This window comes from Petaurus breviceps, unplaced genomic scaffold (assembly GCF_028583685.1).
Source record: "Petaurus breviceps papuanus isolate PSGF00001 unplaced genomic scaffold, PetGlider_PUasm1.0 207, whole genome shotgun sequence".
NCBI classification, from domain to species: Eukaryota; Metazoa; Chordata; class Mammalia; order Diprotodontia; family Petauridae; genus Petaurus; species Petaurus breviceps.
The window spans coordinates 472,824-485,754 of NW_027185850.1; the positions used below are offsets into that span (position 1 = coordinate 472,824).

The window sequence follows — 12,931 nt, forward strand, 5'->3', positions numbered from 1 at the left end:
CACAGCTGTTTGTACACAGCTGTTTGTACACAGGTGTTTGTACACAGTTGTTTGTACACAGTTGTTTGTACACAGCTGTTTGTACACAGTTGTTTGTACACAGCTGTTTGTACACAGCTGTTTGTACACTGTCTCTCCTATCAGACTAGGAGCTCCTGGATAACAGGAAATATTTTTTGCCTCTCTTTGTACCCTTAGCACTTAGCACAATTATTAGGATATAGTAGGTGCTTAATAAATGCTTATTGAGTGACTGAATGACCTGTGCAAGGATGGGAAAAGACTGGCAGTAGCTTCATAGTAGCTTGAGTTACTGGGAAGAGGAGAGGGTAGGACAGGGATGCTAACCAGTTGCATTACTAAGTATATGTCCAAATCTTATGTTTAAGAGGTCCTAACCCCATCTTCTCTAAGAGAAACCAATATAATGGAGATCTGGAACATATCACAATGACCAGCTTACTTTCTCATGACCGTAGTACACTGCAATGTGTAGAGGGCTGAAAAAGACGGCATCTTGGACGTTTACATAGGCTCCATGCTGTAGCAGGATGTCAGCAGCCTAGAAAAGAAGGAGATCCAAGTGGAGAACATATCAGTTCTGCAGATAATACAAATCATTCCTGCTTCAGATTACATTTACATGTCCTTGCAAAAATGTAGCCAGACATGATAAATCCATTGCCTTTCAAGAAAAGTAGTTCAAAATCAATAGTCCCTCCTACCAACTTTCCATCTCAGAGTGAATGAATGAATTCCATGGAAAGTAATTATTAGGTATTTACCATGTTCCAGGAGCCATGTTTCTGGTACTGAGGGTAACTATTCAAGCAATGATGAGAGTAAGATTTTTCCTCTTCACCAATTTCCTCAGGGCACAGTCAGTTCTTTTTTTATGGATAGCACATATGAGATACACATCTTGAGGAGACACACTCTAGTAAGAGAAGGGTTCTCCATCCCTAAAACCATCAGCACCAAATGCTGAGCCATTCAGGGCTGGTCAGTTCAATAATCCCAGCAATATCAATCTTCTCAACCCTCCTCCCCCACCAATTCTGCTCTCAGTTTGCCTTGTGTAATGGGAATATAAATTTTAAAGATCTTCCCTGCCCCTAGGCTAAAGTGCACCTGGAGCCTGGGGTGGGAGGCTTGTTTTTCAGTAGATACTTCTTGATTGGCCAGTGGGTCAATAAGGTTGTTATATTCTCTGAGCCAGGAGAAGGCTATATAAGCCCTGATGTGTAGCTTTGTTTTGGGGCTCACTTTGAGAAGTGTTCTGTGATTTGATCTGGATTCTGGGAAGCCGTTGTTGAGAGTCCCCCCTCGACTTTGAAAAACCCAGATGTTGAAACCCAGATGTTGATTTGGTATGGATGTAATGGTTGGACAGTTTGGAAATCTGTCTACTTGATCTGTTTCTGTCTTGATAATTCTGTATACTTTGAAGTTTGGGGTGCTGACCTTTTTCCCCTGAACTCGGTAAATGATACATATTTGACTGATTAAAGTAAGCTTGTTAACCTATTTTGAGTTGCTTTCCTTTATCAAAGCAGATCCAAGAACCTGTGTTGGCCGCAAACCCTGGGGACGCTGGGGTGCTTGCCGCTACACCTTGAAACCATGGACTGGAGGAGCAATCCTTGACTTGACATAATAATTTCCTCTCCAAATGTGAATCCCATATCCCTAGAAGTCTTTGAACAGCCCACAGAAGCACTAAACAAACAAAAATATCACCAAAGTCCATGGAATTTTCAATTGCTTCAGCATTCTATATAAGAGTGGTTTATCAAAGGAAATGATATTAGAGAAGATGAATTTTCTGATTTTTTGTTGCACCCTAAGGACCAATATGATTTTCTTGGGACTCATAGCTGAAAATATATGTTGCCTCCCCCACTGGAATGTGAAGTCTTGAGAGTGGGGATTGTCTTGTCTTTCTCTTTATATCAATGGTACTACGCACATAGGACATGCCTGACAGATACTTTTCCATTCTTTAAGCCATCCATGCATCCATGCATCCATCCATCTATTCATTTATTCATCCATTTATTCACTCATTCTTCCATGAAACCAATCACATTACCTCCCCTTATAACAATTTCACTACTCATATTTTCTCATTTCATGGTATCTCAAAGACAAAAATCACATTATTTTACAGAGAAAAAAAACAAACAAGAAATATATCTGAGGATCAAAGAAGTTAAATTGCTCTGCCTAATATCACAAAGTAAATTAAAGACAGAACACATCACAGGGATGAGTTAGGATCCATGCTTACCAACTCCTATTCAAATGTTTCACATATAATTCCCATTCCTTCCTGCAGAATTGAATGGCTTTCATTCCTGAAACTTGGAGAAATTATCGTGTCTGTTGCTTGAAAAGAGAACTAAAAGGGTGATTGTCTTTCATGAACTGGGAAACGTCTGTTATAGCAACTGGGTTTTCTGGAGAATGCACGGAGATGAGTAGGTTTTTTTTTTTCTATTGAATCTAAAAAATATTGATGAAGAGGATCCTTTACTCTGTATATGAAAATAATATTGCTGGTCCACAATCAATTCCCTTGTGTATTCTTTTTTCCACACCAGGTTGAGATACATTTATATTGATCCAGCAGATTTCTGATGCATAATGGTATTGATTTGAAGTGAAGAGTTAGTGGTATTCTTGAGAAATCTACAGATGACCAACATGATGTCAAATCTATGACCTTACCCTCATTAACAAACTGTTTTAACCAACTGGGCTAACTGGCCCAAAAATGGAATGCAGAAAAGACAGGAAGAAATCTGCTTATACAATTACTTTCAGATTAAGTCAGGAAGGAAAACTTAGGAATCATTCATGAGAAAAAAACTGATAATAACTGATTCCCCAAAGTTTGAACTTTAAGACCCTTTATAGGATGTGACAGAGATCAAGGTAGATGAGAGCCCTTTTAGAAAGTTTCATATTTTAAATTTAGCATAACACTCACATAGAAGACTTAGCATGAATTTTTATTTTAAAAGGACTTTGTGAAATGCTCACATAGAGAGCCAATTTCCAAGGCACAGTTCCAAGATGTACTTCATTCCAAAAGATAACTGCTCTTAGGCTTCAATAAATAGTCCAAAGTGGATTTTTTTCTAAGTTTGCACTTGCCCAGTCATTCAGAAGGTCAGTCTTTCAGCTGAACATCTATTAATTATGAAATGTTGGCCTTCTGAACAATTGTCAAAATATGAGCTTTAATGAAACCACATTGAGCTATCATTGAAGTGCAGAGTCTACTCAGTTTTGTTTTAAAAATACCAAGAAATCCTTTACTGTTGAAAGAAAGGCTAAAATGCAGTGTAGCACAGGGGAAAGAAAATAATGAGAATCCAGGGACAAGGGTTCCAGTCCTGATTCTGCCAAGAAGAATAATTGGGGACTCGGGAAAGACATTTCCTAATCTCTCCAGAATTCAGTTTTCTCGTATGCAAAGTGGTGGCTTGGATAATATTTCTGCCATTCTTTTTATCCCATAAAGGAATGTCAGAATTATCTAGAATAGCTCAGCATTCCTTGAATAAGAATAAAATCTATTGAAGAGATTTTGTGAGCTTAGAATTTTTGGTAAGTACTTTAGCATCTTACAAGAAAATAATTATTGTTACTTAGAATTAGCTTTAAAAGAGAGGTTTTAATGTGACTTTTTTCTCTACAAAAATTCCACATTAAGCTTATGGTTCTTGCACAGCTTATCCATTCCTTCTCCCAAAGACAAGGCTGACCTAAGACTGAAAAATGTGGAAAATCCCAGCTTCTATTTGGCTAAATGTGAATAACAGTATCTGCCTTTCATGTGGTAATTTAAGATTTGTGAAGCACTTTACAAAGATTTTCTCATATGATATTTAAAACAATAATAAAATATAACTGGTACTATCCAGTTTTCTTGGACCCTATTTTCTCCTGTCCTCCCTGTACACTATTTCCCTCGGTGAACTCCTTAGTTCCCATGGAGTCACTCACGACCTCTAGGCAGACAACTCTGAGACTGACTAGTCTAGCCTGAACCTCTCTCTCACTCTCCAGTCTTGCAGCACCAGCTGCATCCAAGCCAGATGCTCATAGACGTCTTAACTCCTAATACCCAACGTGGGGCTCATCTCCCTCCTCTGCCCCCTCCCTCTTCCTAAAGCTTTCTCATCATTCAGGTTTGAAATGCATCATCATCACCTCCTCACTCTCTACTCCCCCACATTCACCTGATTGTTGAATTACATTGCTTATACTCCACAGCATTTCTCCTATGTGCCCTCTTCTCTCCTCTGCCCCAGCAGCACTGGGGAACTCCCTCATCACCTGAAGCTCGTACTAGCCTTTTGTCGGTCTCCTTGCCTCCAATCTCTCCAAGCCCCAGTCCACCCTTCACTCATCTGTCAATTTGGCCTTTAAATGCAGGTCTGACTAACTCATTCAATAATCACACTTTCTCTTCCCTTAAAGCATGAGTTCCTTGAGGGTGGGAACTAACTGTCTTTGGCTTTTCTTTGTATCATCAGTATGTAACATGGTGCCTGAGGCATAGAAGGTATTTAATACATGCTTATTCACTACCATATAAAGGAGATTCCAGGTGAACTTGGAGGGGAAAGGTCGACAACTGAGGTTGCAATGGGGGCCAGCAAAGGCCTTGTGCAAGACGTGCTTGGATTGGCTTGGAGAACTGAATTTCCAAGAAACAGGTGTGGAAGTAATGTGTTCCAGTCATGGGAGACAGCTCGTGCAAAGTCATCAGGATGAGAAATTGACTGTCTTATGTGAGGAACAGCCAATGGGCCCACATGGCTGGCTCATAGCATGCACTGAGGGGCTGTTGTATAACGAGGCTGGAAAGAGGGCAGGGAGATACGCATGGAAACTTTAAATGGCAGAGGCAATGGGGAGCCATAGAACTGAGGGCTGATCATCAGACATGACCTTTGGGGCAGATTTGAGAGGGGGAGAGACTCGAAGCAGAGAGATCAGCTTAAACTCGGTTCTATTTATTTTTAATGAACACTCCAACAGTCCAGTCTGTTCTGATATGACATAAAGAGTTCTTTGCAGTTAGAATGAGTCCCTCAGTTCAACACATCCTTATATACTTGATTCTAAGTCCCTGGTAATAAATCCACATCAGTTTTAGGGATGGCCCAATGAAGCTTTACCTATTAACATATAAATTATATCTTGTTTCCAGAAGGAAATATACTTTAGACAATAGCAATAACAACTGGTTACAAGTTTTTAACATTTCTGATTTTTTTTACTCAGAATTCTTTCTTGCAGTATTATCTATTTTTTCCTTAAATGTACCCACTTCTTGACATTCATTCCAAATGTCACCATTTCAGGAATGAATCCTCAATTGTGTTGTTACAGAATCTTTTCTCTTAGTGCTGGCTGACTGTTTGATGTAATGACTTTTTTCACCTGACATATCTGTAATTAGGCATTTATGTATGAAGACCTATTTAAAAAAATAGCTCTTCCAGCCTCCCTTCAGAAACGAGGGGCTTTTATGTGATCCTTCTCTTATTAGCATAGGCTAAAATTAATGCATTCTTGCAGCTCACTCGGAAAACGTTCCATCAGAGTAGAACTGTAGCCAGAAGCTCAGAGAGAAGGGCAAAAGATTAAAGGTGGATGGCTGGGAGCCCTTACAAGCACGGAGTTCACACAGACCATCGAAGGTTCTGTTACTCCTTTGTAAGGGCTTTAAGCAAGAGGCAAGAGATGGGGGAGGAAAACAGAGAGGGTAAGCAAAATGCTAGAGAAGAATGAGCTCCTCTGGGCTGCTGGTGAGAGGATGCACCATGGGCATGAGCAGAGAAGGAAGAAGAGGAGGCATCGAGGAGGGAAGATGGTCTTTCTGGGGAGATTGAGGCATGGCCATCCCATGATCTCAGGAGCATTGTCAGGCTGACATGAAATACATTATGTCCAGCACTTTGTAAGCCTTACAATACCATAAGATGCCAGCGACTGTGACTGCGACCACCATTGTTTTCATTATTATTCACTGTCAGTCTGTAGGCACCAGACCTCCAGCCTGTTGATGATTTTACTCTCTGAACCTATTTTCACTAGTATTTGCCATCTTCTTGCCCAGCTCTCATTGTGTCTCTAGAACAATACAGGGGTGTGCTGGTAAATGTTTAACCACCAGCCTCTCCAGTATGTATGCACAGACATTTTTATCCCCATTATTCACACAGACAATTCTAGATGACCAATAAAACAATCAAGGAGGCCTGGCTAGCAATAGGCTTATGTCTATTAGAGCTGCCTCAAGCACTCCCCAAAATGATCTCTACTAACACTGGGGAGCAGTTTGGGGAGAAAACTTGAGAGAAGACACACGGCTCGCTCCACACTATTAATCAGGACCCACACTCAGAGTTCAACCTTTTAAGGTTTGCCAAATGCTTGATGGATATTATCTTTCTTGACTTCCACATTAACCCTGCAACAGGGAAGCTATTGTACTCTCAAATTTACAGGTGGGGAAACTGAGGTTCAGAGAGGTTAACTAGCTTTTCCATTGTCACACCACTAGTGCATTTTAAGGCAGAATTCAAGCCCCGATCTTAGCGCAAAATTCAAGGGTTTCTGAGCGTCTATACCTGGAAGGGGAGTGATACAATTGGCCAGAATAAGGACTGATAATGAAGGTGCAGCTCTGGAATTGGGACGGGACGGTGGACAATATCTTGGAACAGGTTGAATTCCAGACAGAAAATCTGTTCAGTCTTGAGGAGTCCACAGGTATCACATGCTACATCCCAAACCAGATTAAAACATACTTGGGAAACATTTAGCAAAACAAATAAAAATAAAGCAGATATAATGTTAACATATGGATTTCTAAGTCAATATGTTTCCTGCAATGTTCTGTTTCTATTTCAATCTGACACCACTGCTGCGGGAGCTATGAACCCAGCTTTGGAGTCAGGAAGGGCTGGGCTCAAGCCATGTCTCCAATACATGCCGGGCCTCTGTCTGTGGCCCCTGGGACTCATCTTCCTCATCTATAGAATGAAGAGGCTGAAGCAGATCATCTCTAAGGAAACCACATCCAGCTCCAAATGAATGATCCTAATACATAGTTTCTGTGTGACTCTGGACAAGTCATTGAACCTCTTGGTCACTAAGTCATAAAGGGATTGCTAATCTGTATCAGAGGAGGCACTTTCCTACTGAGAGTTCCTAACAGATTTTTATTTAATCACAAAAACCTCATTCAAATTTAAGGCAGGTATGAGTTCTATCAACTTCAAATCTACCTGCCCCCCTCCAAATTTTCCATATTCATACAAATTCCTTTGCAGTCAGGTCTTCCATGTCCATTACAGTTAACAAAATTGTAGCATTGCAGCTTTGGGTTTTTGCAATTTTATCCCATTCACACTTGGGACCCTCATTTGGTGAGAGCAAAGCATCCTTATCTCCTGACAGTCCCTCGTCACCCCAGGTTTCAGTCCAAGGCTTCCCTGATCTGTCTCTTCCTTTTCTTACAGGAGACACTTTCTCAAAACCACTTTGCAAACCAAAGTGCTTTCAATCCACTTGAAAAGGCAACCATTTCGTTGTACTCAGAAGGTAAGGTAGAGTCACCAAATAGAACATAAGAGAGAATGCAGAGAGATGCGGTCTCTTAGACAAGGCTAAGCGATAAGAATCCTTCTAACAAAATTAAATCGATGATTATTGAATTTTCAGCAGGGGAATTAAAAAGAGAAAGACACCCCTGACGAGGCATCATGCCCCTTGCGTTCTGGGCCGGGCACATCCACAGAATGTTTAACGCTCTCTTTTTCCAGCTGCCTCATTAATTAAGGCAGGAGCTCACAATATGATGAACTGCAAGATACTAACTTAATTCACTGAAAGGTGGCGGGTGCAGGTAATCAATCGCCTTCAGTGAAGACTCTTTATTTAAAAATACAATAGCAAGGCCATTGGTCTTCAAGGATTCCAGAAGCCAGACCATCAAATGGGAGAAGCTACAGCTGCAGAAATGTTTCCAGTGACTACGAGGTACCAGGGACTGGCAGGTGTAAGAATCGATTAGAGGAGGTCTGCTTTCTCCAGAAGGAGCCTGTCTGGGCTCTGGGATGCTCGGCTCCTTGTCAGACACCAGAAACAGAAAGGCAGGGCAGAGGCAAACTGCTTCAATGTTCTCTCTGTCCCGTTACACTGAGATAAATGTAGCTAGGTTTAGTTGTTGTTTTTAAGCCTCAGTGGAAAGATGAAGACATTAATTCTATCCAAGTAACTCCTGTTGCAGCTAGGAAAACTGAACTGTGGGTTTACCAAGTTCAGTCCTGCTGCTGCAGCTCAGGAGGGACCAGCCCCACACACTCTTCTGGGCTGGGCTCTCCCTTTGAGGCGGCACCGACAGCTCTGAGTGTCAAGAAGGCAGCCCAGGTGGATACTGCACCGGGGCCAGGAGCTGCAGGCATGTGTACCCAGAAATACTAAATAGCTACTTAGGAGTGGAGGGAGGGACCAAAGAAGCCAATGGGCACAGGCCTCTCATTTTACAGATGAGAAAAGCAAGGTCTGGAGAAAATAGGTCACACGAATAAGGTCTGGAGCAGGAATGGGACTAGGTAGCCTGGGGGACGCCGGGCACATAAATCTGAGACTGGAAGCAGCCTGCAAGGCCACAGAGTCCAATCCCTTCATTTTATAGGTGAGGAAGCTGAGGCTCAGAGAGGAAGGTAGATTTGAGGTCAGGTCTCCTGACTCTAGGCCCAATATTCTGGCCCCTCTCCTATGCTCCCCACCTTCTGTATCATAGTGCAGGGTCAGAAGGCTGGGGATAGAATGGTGTACCAGCAATGGAATCCCAGCATCTCAGAGGGGCTTGGGAACAGGAAGTCACTCGGTGCAAAGATACAAGCACTGACTTTTGAGTCAGAAGGCCTGGGTTCAGGTCCTTCCTTTGTGACCTTGGTCAAGTCCTTTAATTTAGCTGAGTCTCAGCTCCCTTATCTGTAAAGGAAGGCAATAAGATTCCCTCCATTACAAGGCAGCTGTGAGTTTCAGTTGAGATAATTTGTATAGACTGATTTGCAAACCTTGAAGAATTTTAAAAATGTGAGTGATGATGCTTGGGATGATGACGTTTTTCTATCCAGTGTCTTCTGTTGAAATCTCCCCATTCTTTTAATATCTAGCTCAGGCATCAAAAATCACAGATTTACAGAATTCCAGAGATGTAAGAGTCCTCAGTGGCCATCTGGTCCACTTGATGCTGGAAAAAAATCCCCACACTAACACATTCAATGATCAGTCATTCATCCTTCCCCCCAAAAGCAAGCCTACATTTCCTTCTCTGAAGCTTTAGTGCATTACTCCTAATTCTGCCCTAAGTATCCAAGCAGAAGAAGGCTAATTCTTCTTCCAAAGGATAAAACTAAAAATAGTGGTCATGGCCTGCTCCTTTGTTCTCTTCACTCAAGGCTAAACATATATAGCACTTTCAGGCAGTCTTCAAATGGGGTAAACGTACGGTTCTTCAGCATACAGCCTTCCCTTAAGTGAACACTCTTCACCTGATCACCAAAAACCTGGCTGAACACAATATTCTAAGTATGGTCAGAGTAGGGCAAAGTACTTCTGATATGTTCATCCCTTTATTCCTGGATGCTATGCCTCTTACTGCAAACTAAAATCTCATCCACTCAATTGGCTGACATCATATTGTTAAGTAATAAGAAGAAAAAAAAGGAAGGAAGGAATGAAATAGGGAAGAAGGAAGGAAGGAAGGAGAGATGGAAGGAAGGAAAGAAAGAAGAAGAAAGGAAGGAAAGAAGCATTTATTGAGTGTCTATCATATGTCAAGAACTATATGCTAAGCACTTTATAAATATATTCTTTGATCTTCACAACATCTTAAGGTGGTGTAGGTAGTATTATTTTTCTCATCTTACAAATCAGTAAACTGAGTCACACAGAGGTTAAATGACTTGTCCAAGGTCACACAGATAGTGTCTGAGGCTGAATTTTCACTCAGGTCTTCCAGACTCCAAGTCAAACACTCAATCTAGTGTTCCACCTAGGTCTGATACAGCCTTTGCTTTTCACTAAATCCCAGGGTGTCTTCTATTATCTTCTCAATTATGCACTTATCTCTCCTTCTTGAATAGATCGTACAAGTCAGTGAATCAACAATCATCTTTTTTTCATAATAGCTAACATTTATATAGTTTTCTTAGGTTTGCAAAGCCCCTTATATATGTTCAGCCATAATAATTTCACTTAATCAATGCTTACTATGTGCCAGGCACCAAGCTCTGGGAATACAAAGAAAGCTCCTCCTCCACCTCCCAGAAAAACAATCCCTTCTCTGTAATTGGGGGAGACAACATGGCAGTTACTAGGCACATACAAGATTTGCAGGATAGATGGAAAGTCATCTGAAAGGAGAAGTCATTAGCGCTTGTGAGGCCTGGAAAAGTCCTCCTACAAAAGGTGTTATTTGAGCTAAGCCTTGAAGTAAGTCAGGGAAAACATAAGGCACAAGTCAGGGGGTGAAACATTCCAGAATGTGAGGAAAACTGCTGAAAAGAAATGAACATGGGAGCTGGAGGGCGGCATTCAGAGAACAGGACATAGGCCAGTCATCCTGGATCGCTGAGTGGGTGGAAGGGAGCAATGCATGAGGAGGCTGAAACGTGAGGAAGGCCTGGGGAGAGAAGAGCTTTGAGGTGTAACAGGGAGCCACTGGAATTCACTGACCAAAGGGTGCCGTAATCAGACCCACGCTGGAAAAGCCACTTTGGTAGATGAGGAGAGGGTATGGTGGGGTGTGGAGAAGCTTGAGGCAGGAAGGCCAGCCAGAAGGTGCCTGCAGAATTCTGTGTCTCAGCCATGTCTGGTCTTGATCATCCAGATTACTGTCCTGCCTCCGTCCCACTGCTCATATTAGGCTGAAGATGGCAGCACCTTCCTCTGCTGACCAAGACCTCTCCAGGGCCTGGGCTTGAGGAAGTGCCTCTGCCGGCCAGGCCGACTGCCTGCATGGCTCAGTTCCTGACGCTGTCCACTGCTCTGCTCGCTCTTGGTCTTGGGGACCCCCCCCCCGAACTTTTCAGCCCCACCTTGTATGTTGTCGTCTCCCAGTAGAATGTGAGCTCCTAGAGAACAGGGACAGTCTTTCCTTTTCTTCTTCTGGCATTCCCAGTAGCTAGCATACAGTAAGTGCTTAATCAATGCTTTATTCTCCTCTTCCCAGGTAGAAGGCCAGGAGGGCATGAATTCAGGCTGTGGATGCATGAGTGACAGCAGAACTGGCATGCTGGAGCTCCAGACTGGCCACATGCAGGGAGAGAGAGGAGCGAATCCAGGATGGAGTTAGGAGCCTGGGTGACTGTGGGGAGGGGGACGTTTGGGAGGCAGGTTCCGTTTTAGAGACGTTGAGTGTAAGATGTCCATGGGCCGTTGGGCTCCATGATGAAGAGGCAGCTGGAGATGCAAGGCTGCTGCTGAGGACAGTCTGAGGCTGCAGATCACCTGCACAGACCTCACGGTGGACCCCACGAGCCAACGAGACAGACGAATGCTATGGCATGACCCCACGCACTCCCTTATTCCAGGAGGGAGCACACTGTCTCTGGCTTCAGCTTTGCTGCCTCCAGAGCTAAGCACTTTCCCTTGGACGTCATAGGTTCGGGAAGATGGAAGTTTGCTGAATTGAAGCATTAATAGAAATCACTTTGGATCACCCTGGCTGTCACAAGCAGCTTTCTCGTGTGAGCTGGGATCCATCCTCCTTTGATCCTCTTTCTGTCTTCAGAATAAATCACCTCCCCCCTGCTCCTTTCATGGGCATGCACAGAGCATAGGCTGGGAGTGCAGTCACTTCTGGGCACATTCAGGCCACACCTTATGAATCCCTGAAGCTATGAGAACCTTGAGTCTCCTTGTGAATAAACATTTTCACGACTGATTGCGGTATGACGTAAGAAGATCTTGAGTCCCCTCCCCCTCCCTGGCACCTTCTCTGTGGATGTGTCCCATGCTTTCAGTATTATTTTTGAATGAGGTGCCAAGACAGACCATCACATGCCAGGCAGGAGGTTTCTAAGTCCAGAATCCATTTGTGCCTTTTACTACCCCCATTCTTGTTGGGCATTTTGGGGTTACCAGGCTTGTGATTTCTAAAGTCTCTCCACCAACACAGATCAGCATGATTTTTTTTTGCAACCTACAGAGTGCCCCAGGGCACTGGCAAGTTAGGTGACTCAGGTGACTCATACAGGCAGGCTGGGTCAAAGGCAGACCTTGAGCCCTGGTCTTTCTGCCTCCCAGGCCAGGTCTCTAGCCTCCACACCATGCTGCCTGTCCTGGACCTTCTCAGCTTTTGTGCCAGCCACATCCCCTCACTGACTCATGCTGAGCTTGCTGTGATTTGAGCTTTTTACCAAGCTTGTTTAACCAGACTTTCCCTTCTAGAGAATCCCCACCATAAATCACAGCTCCTTCCTCTGGTGGGAGGAAGTCATCACCTCCTTCCCATGTGCAGAGATCATAAACTGATGTTGTCTGTGCACTGGGTCTGGCATCAAAATGGGGTTGCAATTTGAGGGGAACCCTGAAGCCCTCCAGCTGTGAAGACCCTTCCCCCTCACTTGCAATGGATACTGGTGTTTGTAATCCCCCTGCCCCGACCCACAACCCCCTTTAAATGTTCTCCTCTCTCCCCCATTTGTGCCATAAACTAAATCAATGGCTATGTCTTACTCAACCCTCTTCATCTGCTCTCTCTCCTGTCTCTATCTGTCTCTCTCTTTGTCTCTCTCTCCTCTTCTCTTTCTGTCTCTCTGTCTCTCTCTCCCTCTCTGTCTCTTTCTCTGTCTCTCTCCCTCTCTTTTTGTCTCTCTGTCTCTCTCTC

General features: G+C 43.4%; 1 protein-coding gene across 1 annotated transcript in view; it reads right to left on the reverse strand.

The window, feature by feature from the left end:
• The window catches only part of LOC138164769 (serine/threonine-protein kinase TNNI3K-like), a 370,349-nt gene that overhangs the window by 269,596 nt on the left and 87,822 nt on the right, over positions 1-12,931 (reverse strand). Inside the window, exon 6 of the mRNA XM_069092731.1 lies at positions 464-562. Coding sequence (XP_068948832.1) covers positions 464-562 — 99 coding nt within the window. The remainder of the gene's footprint in view (positions 1-463; positions 563-12,931) is intronic.